This window comes from Geotrypetes seraphini, chromosome 4 (assembly GCF_902459505.1).
Source record: "Geotrypetes seraphini chromosome 4, aGeoSer1.1, whole genome shotgun sequence".
Taxonomy (NCBI): Eukaryota; Metazoa; Chordata; class Amphibia; order Gymnophiona; family Dermophiidae; genus Geotrypetes; species Geotrypetes seraphini.
In genome coordinates this window covers 12597049-12617114 of record NC_047087.1, presented here as the reverse complement: position 1 = coordinate 12617114, position 20066 = coordinate 12597049, and the positions used below count along the sequence as shown (strand labels likewise).

The 20066-nt window shown below is 43.4% G+C and overlaps 1 protein-coding gene across 1 annotated transcript in view; it reads right to left on the bottom strand.

The window, feature by feature from the left end:
* The window catches only part of KLHDC4 (kelch domain containing 4), a 132721-nt gene that overhangs the window by 46344 nt on the left and 66311 nt on the right, over positions 1–20066 (bottom strand). The window contains exons 6-7 of the mRNA XM_033941294.1: positions 14323–14421; positions 3441–3577 (exon numbers count right to left, since the gene is read on the bottom strand). Of these exons, the coding sequence (XP_033797185.1) occupies positions 3441–3577; positions 14323–14421 (236 nt within the window). The remainder of the gene's footprint in view (positions 1–3440; positions 3578–14322; positions 14422–20066) is intronic.

Sequence of the window (20066 nt, the reverse complement as noted above, 5' to 3'; positions counted from 1 at the left end):
CCCCCCCCCCAAACCCCCTAGTCTGAAACGAGAAAAAGTGAGTGCAGTAGGCTTGGACTCAGATAGCCCACTGCCCAAGACAATAAGGAACACCAACACAGAAAGAAAGAAGGAAGAGAGCAAAGAAGAAGAAGAAAGAAAGAGAAAGAAGCATACCTGGCGCCCCTCAAGGATGGAACACAAGCCCAGGTCTCCGAAAAAGTCACAAGGAATTTAGAATGTCACTTCTAGCCCGTGGTGAGAGTGAAAAAAGGTAAGAATCCCAGATCCGAAGAAAGAGTCGCCGCCGTCGTAAGCTATAAGACGCATCTTTACACTCCAGCAGCAGCAGAGCATGCAAACGGTTCCTCCATTCCCAAAAGGATGGAGAAAGTTCCCCAATCCAGACAGATAGAATTACTTTCTTCCCCAAGACCCCCACCCGTCTCATAAACTGCCGCTGACCCGAATCAGACAAGCGGAAGGCCTCATACTTATCCAGCAAGAGACCAGCGGCAGAAAAAGGTAATGTAGTACCAAAGACGCTCTCCACATATGTTACAACCTGCCGCCAAAAACGTTTGATTTTCACACAAGACCAGAAGGCATGGATAAACGAATGGGGTTGCTGGAGGCACTTAGGGCATAAAGGAGAGTCCGTGTAACCCGAATAATATAACTGACTTTTCGTAAAATAGCCCCGATGAAGAACCCTAAACTGACACTCCCGTAGATCTGCATTAACGGAAACTCCCGGGAGTCTTGCAATCAAGGAAGGGAGATCCAAAGCGTCTCGTGCTATCCCCAGATCCTGGCACCAACGGGCGTGTAGGACAGCTCGATCAGCCGGACCCAATAATCGATGGAGATCCTTATACAGACCCGAAACTGTAAACCCATCCTCCAAATAGGGATCCAGCAGCGCCGCAAATTTGTTCTCAATAGGAAAAACCAAAGCGGCTCGGGGGAGGGATCGAACATAATGTTGAAGTTGCCGAAACGCAAGGAAGTCTCCCACAGAGAAAACACCCGACCGGACCAAACATATTTGCTGAATTTAACACACAGAGCAATTGTCAATACTGACAATCACGCAAATGTATCTTCAGGAAGTGATCAGTTTAAGTAGATGGGCCTCCTATTCTTTACTGCAGGCCTTTTTTTGCCCCACTGGCTAGCATATAGAAAGAGAGAGAAGAGACAGAGGAAACAAACCAGGCACACCCTTTTTAGTAAAACTCAATCAAAACTGTCAGAAGTAGTTAGTTCTTTTTATAGGGATGGGAAGAGGATCCTTGCAGGGATGGGTGAGGACGGAGAAGATTTCTGTCCCCGTGCAACTCTCTAAGGCAGGATGGAAAGGGAAAGGAACAGAGAGGGGGGTGAAGGAGTAGGAGACAAAGTGAAGAAGGTAAGGTGAAGGGGTTGGGGTAGAGAGGGGGAAATGTAGGGTTGAAAGTGCAGAAGCTGTCATGCAAAGTCTTCAGAGAAAATATACTTTGTGCATCTGTTCTGTAGCGGGAGGTGGTGTGAGGTTGGGGGAGGGGTTGAGCCCCTTTTGTGCTCTTATGGGAAGGTTGAGCAGGAAGGGGGAAAAGAGTGGGACGGGGGCCTGATCCCCCTCTACTTGAGTTATAAGAGAGGACCTTTTGATCCTGGTGCTTTAGATAGAAGGCTCTATTTCACCCATCCCCTCCCCCCCCCATTGCCCCAGGTACATTAGTTTGTGAGACCACCAGGACAGACAGAGAAAAATGCTTGAATACCTGAATAAATTAATGTAAACCATTCTGAGCTCCCCTGTGAGAACGGCATAGAAAACTACACGTCCCCCTCCGTATTCGCGGGGGTTAGGGGCAGAGCCAGCCCGTGAATAGTAAAAAACCGCGAATAATATTCGGGCCGGTTCTGCCCCTAACCCCCGCTTCCACCGGCTACTTTAAGCCCTGAAAGCCTCTCCTTAAGCCTTACCTGGTGGTCTAGCGGGTTTTCACCCGTAGTTTCTCGAGCCATTTCCTGTGAGCGATCTGCACGGGGCAGGAGCGTGGGAGGATCGCTCCTGCCCCAAAAACCCGTTAGACCACCAGGTAAGGCTTAAGGGGCGGGGGGCTTACAGGACTTAAAATAGCCTGAAAAATGAAAATGAATTTTGTGGTTTAAAACCGCGAATAAGCGAATCCATAGATACGGAATTTGCGAATACGGAGGGGGGAAGTGTAAATGAATAAATAAATAAATAAGTGCCTTGAGCTGCCCCTGTCTAGGGCTTCCACTGGGTCACAGCCATCCTGCTGCTCTTTGGCATTCCCATCCTCTTTTCCAATTTCAAGACAGGTGAGTAGAATATGCCAATTCGATTCCTACTTAAAAGTATAAACCCAAGAGTTGCCTTGAGAGAAAATGGGCTGAAAATTACAGGTTTCCCAGTACCGGCTAATTTACAACAGCATCTGCCAATAGTATTATACCTGAACCATCCCTAGCTTCTACTGGCTAATGTGTAACTAGAAGAGATGAGAAAAACAAAAACCTGATCCTTGGGCAAATGGCCAAAGAAAACTAATTTGCCAAGGATTTCAGCACCCAGAATAAAGTGTGGACCACACTGAAACCCAGCATAGCAGACACCCCTCTCCCCCCTCCATCATGTTCATCACAGGCCCGAGTAGTCAGACACCATCCCCTGCTCAGTGTGCAACATCCACTGTAACACTTCTATTTGTAACACCGCTGTATGTAACTTATAGCAAACATAACTACTCCAAATATATAACCTACCCGCAAAAAATTAACTTCTCCGTAAATTTATCGTCTAAAATGTTAATGTAACATTAACGAAATTGTAACTTCGCTGTAAATGTACAGTCTCTTCATCTGTTAACCGCATAGAACTTCCATGGTAATGCGGTATACAAGAATAAAGTTATTATTATTATTATTATGAACACTAGTGTAGTGTTTACTGCTTCTGTTTTATTATCAATATTTAGTTCCCACCTTTCCACTGGTAGCTGAAGGGGAGTTAGATTCAGGGATGGCAGAGAGCACACAATCCAAGGTTGTAACTGAGCAACGGAGGCTTAAGTGACTTGCCCAAGACAGCAAGGAGTAGCGGTGGGGTTTGAACCCTAGTCTCTCATGACACAGTTAAGAACCCTTTGGCCTCTTCACTGAACTGATGATCTTTTCTAGGTTAGGGAAAGAAAATCCTGCTCCTTTCCTATTTCCTTTTCCCAGACAGCACCTGCCTTCACAGGGTCCTAGCGAGTTGAAAAATAATATGAGCTGAGAAGCGAGCGCTAGGCTGCAGTGATCTGTGAGCTTCCAAAACATACTGTGCAAATCACTTGACTGAAGGGAGATATTTGGTTATCACTGTGGTCTTGAGACCCTTTCCTCCTCTTTTTCTTTTTTTTTTTTGGTGCAAGATTTACCCCGAGAAGCAGCTGTGAACCCCTTACTTGATCTGCTCCCATATCCTGGTGGCCAGGTGCAGCACCCAGAGATCCTTATAATGGTAAAACTGTTCTCCATCCGGTGATGCAAACTCGCCGCCAAATACCCACAGCTGCCCACCTCCCTGTGGCACCACCACAGCCTGTAGGGAAATAAAAAAGCACAGTTAAAGAGTACCCCCCCACACACACACACAACACCTCTTTTCAGTGATTTTGGTTACTCTGGCATGTTAGCTGGACTGAGTGACCCCTGATGCAGGCGTTCCTCAGACGCCGAAACACAGTGCTGTGTCGGGTCCACAGCTTCTGCTTGTGTCCTTTTATGAAATAAACAAGTTGGTTTTACATCAGTGTTCTTCAGTGGAGTGCTCATTGTCCGTTCCCACTTCCTTTTGTACTCCAATACACGGGGAACAGAGAAAATTAAAGTACACTTCCCCCCTCCCTATTTGAGGTTTCGGGGTTTGCAGTTTCAATTATCCGTGATTTTTTTTTGGGGGGGAAAAAAAAGCATAGTTTAGGGCCTTCCCACCTACCTACAGGACTTAAAATGTCTAGTAGCGCTATAGATTACTCCTTACCTGGTGGTCTAGCGGGCTTTCGGGGCAGAAGCGATCTTCCTACGCTCCTGCCCTGTGTAGATCGCCAATAGAAAATGGCTGCCATGAGCTCCCGTCGTAGTTTCGAGAGATTACGGGAACTCACGGCAGTCATTTCCTATTGGCAATCTGCACGGGGCAGGAGCGTAGGAAGTTCACTCCTGCCCCGAAAGCCCGCTAGACCACCAGGCCGGGATGCCGGGGGAAAGGAGGGAGGGAGGGAGGCGGGGGTGGGTCAGAGCCGGACGAGAAGTTATTCGTGGTTTTTCACACTTCATGGTCCGGCTCTGCCCCGACCCCCGCGAATACCGAGGGAGAAGTGTAGCATTACTAGCGCTTAAAAACATCACATACATAATTCATTTATAATCAATTTTATAAAGAAATACATTTCAAAAATCTGATTTCCTGTACACAATTTAAAATGGCCACCTTGCACAAGGAGAAACTGCAACAATAATTCATTCACTAAGCCAAAAACCACATTTCCTTTGGCTCTTAAGATTGATTAGAAGGTGAAAGTTATCACGGAAGCCGCACACGCACACGCACACGTGGCTATATGCTTTAGGACATCAGTCTTATTCATTACCCCTGTGTAGCAGACCAGCAAGCGATACTGCTGGCCACTATTCTTCATGTCCAAGATAAATTGTTGGGCAGAATTACCAGCACAGAATACACCAACATGATTTTCTTTCATCAGCGCTGAAGCATTTGCATAGAGCTGCTCAGTTTTTTGTTTGCTTGGAAGAGAAGCAAAAGTAAAGGCTGGTACACTAATCTTAGAAGCACAGAGATTCTCTGGTAAGAACTAGGTTGTGAGCAGGAATGAAAAGCTGCATGATTTCTTCCTAATAAGAGAGGGGACAGCCATGCAGAATAGCTGCTTATTAAGAGAGATGGTAGAACAAGAGGGAGACCAGGTAGGACAAACAGATAAGAACTGAACAGCAGATGGTAAGGAGAAAGGTTACACCACGGACACTAACGAAAAATGTGAAGACATCTGTGAACGTACAGCAGATCCACTGCCAGAGCTCTATGGATCAAATTGTACCAGACTGCACTACTCACTTTGCTGCTTGATGCACGTCCTATAGACCACATAAAACATTTAAATAATTTCCGCCCTTGCTGGTGTTCCCAAAATAAGGAACAGCATGAAATCATTATTAAAATACAATACTATCTGGAGCAATGTTCCAGACCATCTGTTATCCTAAAAGAAGCCACCACAGTGCCACCTGCTGGACAGCCATATGCCTGCTCGAGAATGAGCAAGTTTCAGAATCCAGAGACCAGCAGGTTACCTTCCAAGAAAATGTTCAGTTATCAAACCTTTACTGAAGATCTGTGTAAATTATAGGCCTTTAGCTAACCAACCTTGGTTACCTTAGCTTCTGGATAAAGTTTGTAAACAGGGAACCGAATTTCTCAAGATTAGACATAGCTCAGTCAGGATTTAGGAAAGATCACAACATGGAAACAATTTTAGTAACGGCAGAACAATTCCATTTAAAACATCTGGCTGAAGGGGATGTGCTGTGCAAGATTAATCATGTAACCTCTCACCCAGAATAAGGAGAACTCAGAGCCTATTCATCTACCCCCCTCTCAATGGTACCAGACGCAAGAAACTATACGATAGCCTTTTGGCGACACAGGCAGCGAAGATTGACCCTACCATCTCCAATCTACTGATCAAATCAACAGACATTAAAGTATTCCGAAAAGAAATCAAAACTCATCTTTTCAAAAAACACTTCCCACCATCCTAACCTCACTATAGCACTAGAATACACTCTCATGAATACCACCTCTACCACCACAGCAATTCCTTCAACAGAATATAACTCACTACTATATCCCGGATGTATTATTATTATTACTATTCATCACAGTAACCTATTATATACCTTCTCTTTGCTTTGTAATTCTCCAGGAAATGTCCAGACTTTCAATGTTACTTGCTATACACATGACTCTTAGTATTGTAGAGATAACCCTCCTAGAAAAGTCCAAACTTCTAATTTTTATACTTATTCCTGCTTTGTACTTCTCCTGGAAATATCCAGACTATCAATTGTAACTTGCTATATACATGACTCTTAGTATTGTAACGCTCCTGGAAATGTCCAGACTACTAATTTGTAATCCGCTTAGAACCGCAAGGTACAAGCGGAATAGAAATCACTAATGTAATGTAATGTGCTGATATTGGATTGAATGGTTCAGTACTAAAATGGATTACGTCTTTCTTGACTGATAGAAACTTCTTGTAGTTTGTACAGGTACAAGATCCTTTATCCAAAATTCTGAAAACCGAAAAGCTTCAAAAACCAAAATTTGTCGCAAAATTGAAAGAGGATAGATTCCGTACGAACGTAAGGAAGTTCTTCTTCACCCAGAGAATGGTAGAAAACTGGAACGCTCTTCCGGAGTCTGTCATAGGGGAAAACACCCTCCAGGGATTCAAGACCAAGTTCGACAAGTTTCTGCTGAACCGGAATGTACAAAGGTAGGGCTAGTCTCAGGGCGCTGGCCTTTGACCAGAGGGTCTCCATGTGAGCGGACTGCTGGGCACGATGGACCACTGGTCTGACCCAGCAGCAGCAATTCTTATGTTCTTATGCTCCAAGTTATTTCCCCAACATTAACAGTTGCTGAAACCAATGTAGGTGCGTGCATTTCTCCTGATCTCTGCGCAATTCAGTCTTGCATGGGGACTATGTGAAAAAGTGACGTCTTCAATTGCTCGAAGTTACTTCTATTAAAGCCATTAAAAGTATTTTGCCATTACTTTTTGATTTAGTCTTGCAATATGGCACTACCTCAGGACTGATGTTTTTACATATATGACAGTCCCAATGATGTTTAATATCTGGGTGAGCCTTTGGAGAAAGTTATTAGACAGCTTGGTTGGGAGCACTATATTTACAGATGATGTAAGAACATAAGAAGTTGCCTCCGCTGAGGCAGACCAGAGGTCCATCTCGCCCAGCGGTCCGCTCCCGCGGCGGCCCATCAGGACCATTGCCTGAGCAGAGGTCCCTGACTAGCTCTATAGCCTACCTCTACTCCTATCTATACCCCTCAATCCCTTTGTCCTCTAGGAACCGATCCAAACCTTCTTTGAAGCCCTGTAACGTGCTCCTGCCTACCACAGCTTCTGGTAGCGTGTTCCATGTACAGTTAATTATTCCTGTGAAAGATCCTGACACTTTTTTTATTGCTTGAAAAGCCAAAAAGAACATAACTTAACATTGTGCTTCTTGACCGCGTAACCAGAAGTTCAACGCGGTTTACAAAAAGGTATAAAAGTAAACATGTTACATGAAATAAGATGATTCATTAAACAGTCAAATATTTAGAAAAAAAGATAGGTCTTCAGTTGTTTTCTAAAATGGCCATAAGAAAGCATCAATATTTGGAATTCGTTGTCATGAAGAGCTGCCTGAGATGCCAAAGTATGATTTAGAAATTTCTTAATCCTGCAACCCTGGACAGATGGAAAATTAAACAAAGGATGAGTTCTTCTACTATGTCTGTATGATGCTAAAGAAAATCTATTGACTAAGTAAGAAGGAGCTGTACCAGAACCAGCCTAATTTAAACAATTCGCGATAAAAGGGTGTCACATGATCAAATTTCTTCAGGCCATAAATCATTCTGACCGCTGTATTTTGTATTATTGTAAGTCTTGCTAATTCTTTCTTGGTGACTGTCAGATAGATAATATTACAATAATCGAGAAGACTCAGTAGTAACGATTGAACCAGCAATCTAAAAGCAGAAAATTCAAAGTAAGATCTAATCGCAATTTCTATAACATGAAGTGGCATTTACGCACTACAGCATCTATCTGTCTTCCCCATGTCCTTTCAGCGTCCACTCTGTTTTACCAATTTCCCTTCAGCGTCTTTTCCTCTCCACCCCACATTTCCTCCATGGCGCTTCCTCCACCCCCCCCCCCCACTCCACCCCCGGACAACAGGCCCGGTCCGACAAACCTCCCTGCCCTTTACCTGTGGCCGGTGATGTTGGTTGACAGGTTGAACAAATTCTTCATAGAAACATAGAAATAGACGGCAGATAAGGGCCACGGCCCATCAAGTCTGCCCACTCCAATGACCCTCCCTATCTATCTTTGCGGATAGATCCCACATGTCTGTCCCATCTGGCCTTAAAATCTGGCACGCTGCTGGCCTCAATAACCTGAAGTGGAAGATTATTCCAGCGATCAACCACCCTTTCGGTGAAGAAGAACTTTCTAGTGTCACCATGCAGTTTCCCGCCCCTGATTTTCCACTGATGCCCCCTTGTTGCCGCGGGACCCTTGAAAAAGAAGATATCCTCTTCCACCTCGATGCGACCCGTGAGATACTTGAATGTCTCGATCATATCTCCCCTCTCTCTACGTTCCTCGAGTGAGTAGAGCTGCAACTTCCCTAACCGCTCCTCGTATGGGAGCTCCTTGAGTCCCGAGACCATCCTGGTGGCCATTCTCTGGACCGATTCCAGTCTCAGCACATCCTTGCGGTAATGTGGCCTCCAGAATTGCACACAGTACTCTAGGTGCGGTCTCACCATGGATCTATACAGTGGCATAATGACTTCAGGTTTACGGCTGACGAAACTCCTGCGTATGCAACCTATGATTTGCCTTGCTTTGGATGAAGCTTGCTCTATTTGATTAGCAGACTTCATATCTTCCCTGACAATCACCCCTAAGTCTCTTTCTGCTTCAGTTCTTGTCAAGATCTCGCCATTTAGGGTGTAAATCTTGCATGGATTTCGGCTTCCCAGGCGCATGACTTTGCATTTTTTGGCATTGAAACTGAGTTGCCAGGACCTAGACCAGCGCTCCAGTAGAAGTAGGTCATGCATCATATCGTCTGCCATTGAATTTTTGTCTGTTGTGCTTTTGCTCACTACATTGCTTAGTTTGGCATCATCGGCGAATAATGTTATTCTACCTCGGAGCCCTTCTGTCAAGTCATGTCGGTCTTCATAAGCGAGGACACATTCTATGTACCAGAACCCGAAGAGATCATAAGTGGAGATCGAGAAGAAAAACTGGTGCATATAGAGATAAGCCATGAGGATGTCCTCCAGCAGATAGATAGACTGAAAAGCGACAAATTGCCGGGCCCGGACGAAATCCACCCAAGGTTTCTAAAAGAGCTAAGAAACGAAATAGCGGAACCACTCCGAAAAATTTGTGACCTATCCTTGAAAACTGGGGAGATCCCAGAGGACTGGAAAATAGCTAACGTCACACCTATTTTTAAAAAGGGATCAAGGGGTGACCCCGGGAACTACAGGCCGGTAAGCTTGACTTCAGTTCCGGGCACGATGATGGAAGCACTGATAAATGAGCACATAGAAACAAACGGACAACTGAAAGCGAGCCAACATGGCTTCTGCAAGGGAAGGTCTTGCCAAACAAACTTACTGCACTTCTTTAAAGGAATAAGCAGCCAGATGGACAAAGGGGAACCCATAGACATAATTTACCTTGACTTCCAAAAAGCCTTTGACAAGGTACCCCATGAGCGACTACTTAGAAAGCTGCGTAACCACGGGGTGGAAGGGGACATATACAGATGGATTAAACACTGGTTGGCAGGCAGAAAACAAAGGTGAAGGGCCAATACTCAGGCTGGCGGAGGGTCACAAGCGGTGTTCCGCAGGGGTCGGTGCTCGGACCACTGCTGTTCAATGTATTTATAAACGACCTGGAAACGGGGATGAAGTGTGAAGTTATAAAATTTGCGGATGACACTAAACTCTGCAGCAGGGTTAGAACCGCTGAGGAATGCGAAGATCTACAAAGGGACGTAAACAAACTGGAAGAGTGGGCAAATAAATGGCAAATGAGATTTAATAGAGAGAAATGCAAGGTCATGCATATAGGGAAAAAGAACCCGATGTTCAGCTACAAAATGGGGGGATCGGTGCTAGGGGAAAGCAACCTTGAAAAGGACTTGGGTGTGCTGGTGGATACAACAATGAAATCAACGGCACAATGTGCAGCAGCCTCAAAGAAAGCAAATAGAATGCTGGGTATTATTAAGAAGGGTATTACAACCAGGACGAAGGAAGTCATCATGCCGCTGTATCGGGCGATGGTGTGCCTGCACCTGGAGTACTGTGTCCAGTATTGGTCGCCGTACCTCAAGAAGACATGGCGATGCTTGAGAGGGTCCAGAGAAGAGCGACGAAAATGATAAAAGGTATGGAAAACCTTCCATACGAAGACAGGTTAGAAAGGCTGGGGCTCTTCTCCCTGGAAAAGCGGAGACTCAGAGGAGACATGATAGAGACTTTCAAGATCATGAAAGGCATCGAGAAGGTAGACAGGGACAGATTCTTCAGACTATTGGGGACCACAAGTACAAGGGGGCACTCGGAGAAGCTGAAAGGGGACAGGTTTAGAACCAATGCTAGGAAATTCTTTTTCACTCAGAGGGTGGTGGACACCTGGAATGCGCTGCTGGAGGTTGTGATAGGACAGAGTACACTATGGGGTTTTAAAGAAGGATTGGATAAATTCCTGAAAAATAGGGGGATTGATGGATACAGATAGAGGTAGAGATGGGATATAGAGAGAGTATAGATAGAGACCAAGGGGGATTTAAGGGTTCAGACAAAGATCACCGTACAGGTCATGGGCCTGATGGGCCTCCGCGGGTGCGGACTGCTGGGCACAATGGACCTCTGGTCTGACCCAGCAGAGGCAACTTCTTATGTTCTTACAACAGCCGGAGCATTGTAGTTGCATATGGCTGCCATAAAGGTCGTCTCTGATGCAACTTCCGGTTGCATGGCGGTGAATGGCCTTGTCCCCGTAACCACGGTGAACACAGGTTTTTCCTCACCGCTTTGGTGGGTTACCCGCGGCTAGCCGCGAGTAACAGCCACTGTGTCATTCTCTATTAAGCAGTCTATGAGGGTCTGAGATTTTTAATGTTTTAAGTTGAATGTTGATGTGTGCTATTTTGACTATTAATTATGAATGTGTTTTATGTAAACCACTTTGAACAAGTACTAGCAGTAGCGGCATTTAAGGGAAAGGGATTGGGACTTGTATATCACCTTTTGGTAGTTTTAAAACCACACTCAAAGCAGTTTACATACAGGTACTTCAGGTATTTTCCCAGTCTGTCCCGGTGGAATCATAATCTAGCTAATGTACCCGGGGCAGTAGAGGATTAAGTGACTTGCCCAAGATCACAAGGAGCAGTGCAGGGTTTGAATCCACAACCTCAGGGCGCTGAGACTGTAGCTCTAACCACTATGCCACACTCTCCTCCAGACAAAGCGACAAGTGCACACTCGCACACGCACAGCATACCAGAATGTAGATACAGTGATTTCCAAACAATCATTACGCCAGGGCTGACAACATAAGGAACAGGTCAGGCACTAGCTCCGGGTGCTGGTGATAAAGAATGCTAAAATCCCAGTCCAGCATTTCTTCCTTTCTCTGCTCCCCTCCCTCCCTGGGTTTGCAGTCAATCTCAGTGGCTTACTGTGTGATTGAAAATTGTCAAGTTAGGCCAACTTGAGAGCTCTGATATGCATTGCCATGCAGAAAGATGCGAGTTCAATGCCAGGCTCACCGAGGAAGTGTTTCCAGGCCACTGTGGGAAGCGAGGAAGACAGACATCAGGCAACCGCACTCACCAGTGACTAGACATAGGGCCCATGCCTGCAGGGTTCCAGAAAGGTGCATGGCCCTTGGCTGAGAATCGTCACAAACAGGACTAGACTAGGAAACTGAGAACAGGGCTAAACTCTCTAGGGTAGCTCTGCCAGATCCAAGACCTGGTTCTGAATGAACTGGAAAGTAGGAGGAAACCACTGAGTCGCAAAGAAAAATATTTGAAAATCAAAATCATTCCCCAGGTGACCCATTTTTGCCAAACATAAATCTAATCAGCTAGTTAAACTGCTGTTAAAAAGTCCCGACCGCAGGCCTATCATTTGCTAGTATGTGAAACACATTGCATTTTTCTTTTTTTTTAATCTAGTACATATGTAATTCTGTTAAGGATGTTTTCACACCAAGTTTCCTGCTGTATCCTAGACACAACACATTGAGAGACCAAGTCTTTGATTTAGCTGAGGAAGCTGTGAAACCCTCTTTTTATGCTTAAGTTTTAATGAGAATGATACAAAATATAAAGCACTCTCCCCCTTTGTTGCCGGGGAGAGGAAGGAAATATTTGACTTCTCATCTAGACGTGGAATGCGCTTTCAGACTACGTAGGAACTTTTTTGGACAACGCTGACCATTGTTGCTCGCAGTCGTATCTTAAATGGCTGTTAGGGGTCTCAAAGACCCTCCTCGAGGGCTGCAATCCAGTCGGGTTTTCAGGATTTCCCCAATGAATATGCATGAGATCTATGTGCATGCCCTCCTTTCAATGCATATTCATTGGGGAAATCCTGAAAATCCGACTGGATTGCGGCCCTCAAGGAAGGACTTGAGACCTCTGTTTCTAAATGGTCGTTTGATATTTGCATATTTATGAAAGGAGGGATGGGAGAGGTTGGGAAGTGCATTGTATTTTTGATAATCTGAGCTGTATCATGTGAGAATCAGTTATGCTTTGTTTGGATATTTTGAAAAGATCAATAAAAATTATTTTACACTGTAGTAGAGTAGAAGTGGATCGATTTTTCACTCCGTCAAAAATTACAAAGACTAGAGGACACTCGATGAAGTTACAGGGAAATACTTTTTAAAACTAATAGGAGGAAATTTATTTCACTCAGAGAATAGTTAAGCTCTGGAACGTGTTGCCAGAGGATGTGGTAAGAGCGGATAGCGTAGCTGGTTTTAAGAAAGGTTTGGACAAGTTCCTGGAGGAAAAGTCCATAGTCTGTTATTAAGACATGGGGGAAGCCACTGCTTGCCCTGGATCGGTAGCATAGAATGTTACTACTCTTTGGAATTCTAGAATCTTGTTACTCTCTGAGGTTTCGGAATCTTGCTATTCTTTGAGATTCTGTATGGAATGTTGCTATTCTTTGGGTTTTGGCCAGGTACTAGTGACCTGGATTGGCCACCGTGAGAACGAGCTACTGGGCTTGATGGACCAAGTTTCAAGTTTAATGGTTCTTTTGATTAATCGCTTAATCATACCTCTAAGCGATGAACAATTTAAAATACATTCAGTGGGAAACAATACAATACAAACTTTAAATAGTAACATTGGGTTAAAAATTAACTCATCATACTCATAACACAAGGCAAAAAGGGGATACGAAATACAATTCAATATAGAAAAGCAGAACAAAAAAAGGAAAAGTACAAGAGGGAAACAAATAAAAGCATAATATAATACAGTAAAATCACTGGCCTAAGGATTATTAGATTAAGTACCAAAGGCATCTTTAAAAAGAAATGTTTTTAGATTACTTTTGAATTTTCCCAGATCCTGCTCTTTTCGTAAATAAATTGGAAGGGCATTCCAAGTCTGTGGGGCGGTTACTGAAAAAAATAAACTGCCGTCTTGTATTAATAATCTTAAGCGAAGGAATAGTTAGTAAATTTTGTTCATTTGATCTTAAAGCTCTGTTTGGATAGTATGGAATTAATAATTTATATATAAATGCTGGAGTTTTATTGAGAAGAGACTTGAAGGTGAGCAAGCAAAGTTTGTATGTTATCCAATGAATAACTGGAAGCCAATGCGTGTTTTTTAGAAGAGGTGTAACATGATCAAACTTTCTAGAATTGGTTATAAGTTTAATGGAAACGTTTTGAATGATTTGAAGACGTTTAATTTCATTCAACGATATTCCCTTAAAAAGAGCATTACAATAGTCTATTTTAGAAATCACCAAAGAGTGAATAAGAATATTTAGTGATTTTGGACATAGAAATTTTGAAATTGATCAAATCTTACGTAATCTATAAAAGGTAGTTTTAACAATATTACTGATGTGATCATGAAAATTCAGTTTGTTGTCAAAAGTCACCCCTAAAATTTTTATATTGTTAACTAATTGCAGGGGGACATTTTTTATAGTAATAGGAGCAATAAGAGAGAAACTTTCTTTCCATGGGAAAAGCATCACATTAGTTTTTTTAATGTTAAGTGCCAGTCTGTTTGTGTTCAGCCAGTAAGGCAATAAACCATACAAAAATGATACCAAATGGCAGGGGTTATTGTTTTCTCACTGATGATAGCTACTGAAAGCAATCCCCCACCCCAAAGCAGAGCCCCTTCTTAGCCTCAAAGCGTACACAGGAGAGACTGATGCCTTACCTGGTGAGCGCAGCGCCTGGGTGGGGGGTTGGGTACATCAAGTTTTGTCCAGGAGTTTTTCCTAACATTGTAAATATATAGGTCATTGTACAGGAACGTCTAAGAAGAAAAGTGGGACACAAGGTAATAAAATGTCAACATGAAAGTAACAGAAGAATAAGTTAATTCTTTATTGTGCAATGATATGGAACTCGTTAACTTGTTTTTGAAACACAGTTTGAATTTCTTCCATCCAACCAAGAATAAGAATAAAAGCTCAATGTAAGCCACTAGACTGAAGGACGTGATGAACCCATCAAACGTAATTAATTTTAATATCCACCAGAAAACATGAAGGACAAAGTGGGTCACTCCAAGATCTTCTCATTTTTATAAGGACAGGCAGGCATCTTCATCTCCTGAGATGCAGGACAGCCTCACACATCCTTCCAGTCCCAGGAGTCAGAAGAGCCCGGTTTGGAAAGGCGCGAGTCCATGCCCCTCCTCCCTCAGCCAGGAAGCTAGGAGTCCTTAACGCTAACAGGTGGATAATGAAGAATCAGACCTGCATCTTGTCACCCACAGCTACACTGAAAGCTTTGCCAGCTCAAGCTTAACAGGTAAAGCTAGATATCTGATTTACATCTACGCAGTGTCTGGGAAAAAATGGGACCCCTTACAGAGTTTCAAAATGCAGTCAAACCTCAGTCTGCGAGTGTTTTGCAAGACGAGCGCCGTCCTGATAAATGAGTCCTTCAAACCACCATCGCAAGCGCTACCAGAACAGCTTCTCTAAGAGAAGAGTTAAAAGACGCATGTGCCGAATTTCCCAATGTGGTCCAACTCGTAACCAAGGAAACCACAAAAGATAATTTATCCACAAAAGAAGTTGCACGCGTGCTTTCCCGTCAACCTCCAAATTCTCAAATCCTCTCGGGGCACCGCACACACTTCTTTTCGGCAACCTCCGATTGGTGGACAGCGAGAGCCAGCATCCATCCCTGGATGTTGGCTCTGCGGGTGCATGCACAGTCAAGGCGTACCGGACGGCAGTGCAGGTTGAAAGTGGCACTCAAAGTTAAGCGGGAGAAACGAGGAGAAATCAGCTCAGGGATCCGGGGAGGGGGCACCGGACCAACCTTCCAGCCAGGAAGAAGACCGACTGAGGCGGCTTGTTAATCCCCAGCCGCTGGCGGCAGATGGATCCTGCGCTGAAGGAGAGAGAACACAGGCCTGAGATGGCGCGTGAGAGAATGGCTAATAAAGAAGGATTCTAGGTTGCATAGGGAGATGTATGGCCAGTAGGAAAAGGAGGTATTGATGCCTCTGTATAATAATAATAATAATAACTTTATTCTTATATACCGCCAACAATCTTGCGACTTCTAGGTGGTTTATAATAAAGAGAAACTGTACAGACAGCGAATTACAGAGTATAGCAGTGTACATCTGATTATAACAACATTAATCGTGATAACAACAGTTCGTATGCTGCAGGGCCATGCGGCTTACAAAGAATTAGAAAAATTCCATAAATTGAATGGAGTATTCATAGTTAGTGATTAGGGGTTAACAGTTTACAAGTTCGGTTTTGGGATGGTATTACGAAGGGGGGCTATTGTCCTGGTTCGTTCCCTAGGTATTTCGAGAACAGGTAAGTTTTTAGGTGTTTCCTAAATTCTCCATATTTGTTTGTGTGTGTAATTAATTTTTCTAGGTCTTTGCCCCATAAGGCTGCTTGATACGATAGAAGTTGTTGATGGTATCTCTTATATTTGCATCCTCTAGCTGGTGGGGAGATGAATTTCAGGTGTGTTCTTCTTTCATGTCTGTTGGTTGGGAATGAGAAGAGGTCTGTTATGTATTTAGGGGCTAGACCATGTAATACCTTGAAGCAGAGACATCCCAGCTTGAACTTCGTTCGTGCCTCCATTGGCAGCCAGTGCAGGAGTCGGTAGGAAGGGGTTATGTGATCAGACTTCTTCAGCCCGAAAATCAGCCTGACTGCTGCGTTTTGTATTAGTTGTAGTCTCTGCATTTGCTTCTGGGAGATTGCCAGATGGGTAATGTTGCAATAATCAAGGTGGTTTAGTATTAGGGATTGTACTAGAATTCTGAAAGCTGAAGCGTTGAAGTATGCTCTAATGGTCCTAAGTTTCCAGAGAGTGAAAAACCCTTTTTTGATTAGGGAGTCCACATGGTCTTTCATAGTTAGACCTTGGTCTAGTATTACCCCCAGAACCTTCATCGTTGGTTGAATGGGGTAGTTAAGATTGTTAATGCGTAATGATTTTGTCGTATTATGTGCGTGTGGCGAGGCTATAAAGAATTTAGTTTTGTCTGAATTGAGCTTCAGTTTGAATTCTGTGGTCCATTGTTCCATCAGGTTTAGCGCTTCTGTTGTTATGGGGGTGATTTTGGAAGGAGACGCATTAAACGGGATAATGATTGTGAAGTCATCTGCGTAACTGAATATTTTTATACCTCGCTGGGCCAGCTGCATGCCTAGTGAAGATATATAGACGTTGAAGAGTAGTGGGGATAGTGGGGACCCCTGTGGAACGCCTGATGGGTTTCTCCATATTTTAGAGAGGTTGCAGTTGAAGCGTACTTGATAGGTGCGGGTCGTAAGGAATCCTCGGAACCAGTCAAGTACCTCACCTCCGATGCCGATTGCGTCTAGACATTGTAGTAATTTTGTAGTAATTTTTCGTGATCCACCAAGTCAAAGGCCGAGCTCATGTCGAATTGCATGATTAAGGCGTTATGGCCTTTGCTGAATAAGTTGCGTAAGTATTCTAGGGTCGCTGCAATCACCGTTTCAGTACTAAATAGAGGTCTGAAGCCAGACTGGGTTTCATGTAGTAGTGAGAATTGATCAAGGTAGTCCATCAGTTGGGTGTGTACTAAACCTTCCATTATTTTTACGAAAAATGGAATGGATGCTACCGGTCTATAGTTGGTTGCTGATGTTAGGTGTTGTTTACGATTTTTTTGGAATTGGGGTGATTATAATGTGACCGTTTTTCGTTAGGAATTTTCCGTTTTTGAGATTATTGGACATATGACTCCACAGTGTTAGTTTAAAGTCTAATGGGGCTGCTTTCATAATGTTGGGGGGACAGGGATCTAGAATGCAGTTTGATTTGGTATATTTGTTGTAAAGTTTTATGAAGTTATTCCATTCTAGATCCTGAAAGGAGTTCCAAAACATGTCCACTGGTATTTCATTTTCATGTATGTTGGCTGTTTGATGTTCATCTGTATTGTTTGTTGGGCAGTTGTTCCTTAGGTTCACAATTTTTGAGTCGAAGTGTTGTGCTAGATCGTCTGCTGATGGAAGTTTTATTTCGTGTATGGATTGACTGTGACGTGTGGTGTCGAATAAATTTTTGACCAGGTTGAACAATTCATGAGTGTTGATTCCTTTAGAACTCGTGTTGGATGTATGTATTTTGGATGAGTAGAATGTTTTTCTTTTATCAGTTGTTTGTAGTCCTTTATGTTTGATCTCCAATTGTTCCTGTCTATTATTTCTCCTGTTTTGTTCCAGATCCTTTCTAGTCGTCTTATTGATTGTTTCATTTTTAATAGTTCGGAGTCGAACCAGTTATTATATTTATTTGAGCGGTTTGTTCTGTTTCGTTTAGGGGCTATTTTGTCTAAGATGGATGTGCTTGTTTTCGTCCACTGTTCCCAGAACTCATCCTCTTCGTTTATCTCCTCTCGCGATTCGTAATGAGCCCAGTATTCCTCTGGGTTGATGTGACCCCTTGTGAAATGTTCTTTTTTTATCTTTGGGTGAGTTTTTTCTTTTGGTTGGTTCCAGATTAAGTTAAAGTAATATGTGAAATGATCGGTCCAGATGTCGTGGTTCCAGATGCCGTCGGATATAGAAATAGTGGGATTTAGGATTTCTTTTGAGGACATAGCTACCAAGTCTAACTGGTGGCCTTTTTCATGGGTTTGTGTGGATGGAGGGAGAATGAAGTTGAGTGAGGATAGGAAGTTTTTAAAATCTTTTGTGTCGGGATTGTCCTCGTTCTCTAAATGTAGGTTTACGTCTCCTGCTATAATATTGTAAGACGGTGTGATTGAGTTATGAATTCATAGAAGTCCTCTCTGGCCTTTGACCAGCATTTTGGCGGAACATAAAATAGAATACAGGAGAGGTACACTTCTAGGTCTTTGTTCCTAATTTTGCATGCTAGTGTTTCTAATTGGTTGGTTATCTTGGAGTCTACTAATTCAAGTTTAAATTCTTCCTTGAGGATGACTGCCAGTCCTCCCCCTCTTCTGTCTTCACGGTTTAACATGTGAATTTTGTAGTTATCTGGTATTAGGTCGTTTAGTATTGGATCCTCTTCGGACAGTAGCCATGTTTCCGTTAGAAAGAGGCAGGCTAACTTCTTGCTGATGATCCAATCTTTGATTAAGAAAGCTTTGTTCCTTACTGATCTAGTATTGAGGTAAGCGCAGGGAACAGAGGTAGTTGTGATGGGTATGGTGGGTGTAGTGATTTTGATGGGTTTTATTTTCCTTGTCCTTTTTTTGAGGGTGCGGTGAGGTCTACTGTTACTTGTGATTATTTTAATATGATTTATTCTTTCTTCCTGTTGGTTAGTTAGGAGACTCTGGTGAGACCTCATTTAGAATATTGTGTACAATTCTGGAGGCCTCACCTTCAAAAAGATATAAAAAGGATGGAGTCGTTCGAGAGGAAGGCTACTAAAGTGGTGTGTGGTCTTCATGATAAGGCGTATAGGGACAGACTTAAATATCTCAATCTGTATACTTTGGAGGAAAGGCGGCAGAAGGGAGATATGATAGAGACATTTAAATACCTACGTGATGTAAATGCGCATGAGTCGAGTCTCTTTCATTTGAAAGGAAACTCTGCAATGAGAGGGTATAGGAGGTAATAGGCTCCGGAATAATCTGAGGAAATACCTTTTTACAGAAAGGGTGGTAGATGCGTGGAACAGTCTCATAGAAGAGGTGGTGGAAACAGAGACTGTCTGAATTCAAGAGGGCCTGGGATAGGCACGTGGGATCTCTCAGAGAGAGAAAGAGATAATGGTTACTGTGGATGGGCAGACTAGATGGGCCATTTGGCCTTTATCTGCCGTCATGTTTCTATGTAAGCGCACAAAGTGATCTATGATGCTCTCATGGGCTGGGGGGTGAAGTTGGTCATACCCAGGACGCGCCATTAAAGCAAGAGTGCAGAACAAAAGGGGTTACTTTGTTTTTTGGGGTTGTTGAATGAATCGTCTGAGTTTCCGTTATCTCCTATGGGGAAAGTTGCTTTGATATTCAAGCACTTTGGATTACGAGCATGGAACCTACCGTCCCCTAACTTAATTGTTTTAATTGGCTTTAAATCAGCGTGGTAATTGATTCTGCCATTAAAAAAACAATTAAATGTTCTTTAAAAAAAGTAGGTGTCAGGAGGCACCTACAAGGATAGGCGATGTAATTGCATCTACACCAAAGCGCCTAGTGGTGGAAGTAGTCGTGGTCTGGGGTGGAGACCACTAAAATCCTGGCCTACATTACTGGAACCTAAGTTTTGTGACAGGCGCTGTTAGCTGTAATTCTTTAAATGGTGCCTAAGCATGATTAACATGCGGCTGGCGCCTTTTTTAAAGGTAGCTGCCGATTTAGGCACCATTTACAGAATTAGGACCTTAGTACAAGGGGCCGTTGAAAAGTTCTCAGCCCAAGCAAGAAGAGAATGATGTGGAGCCATGAAACTGACAAGT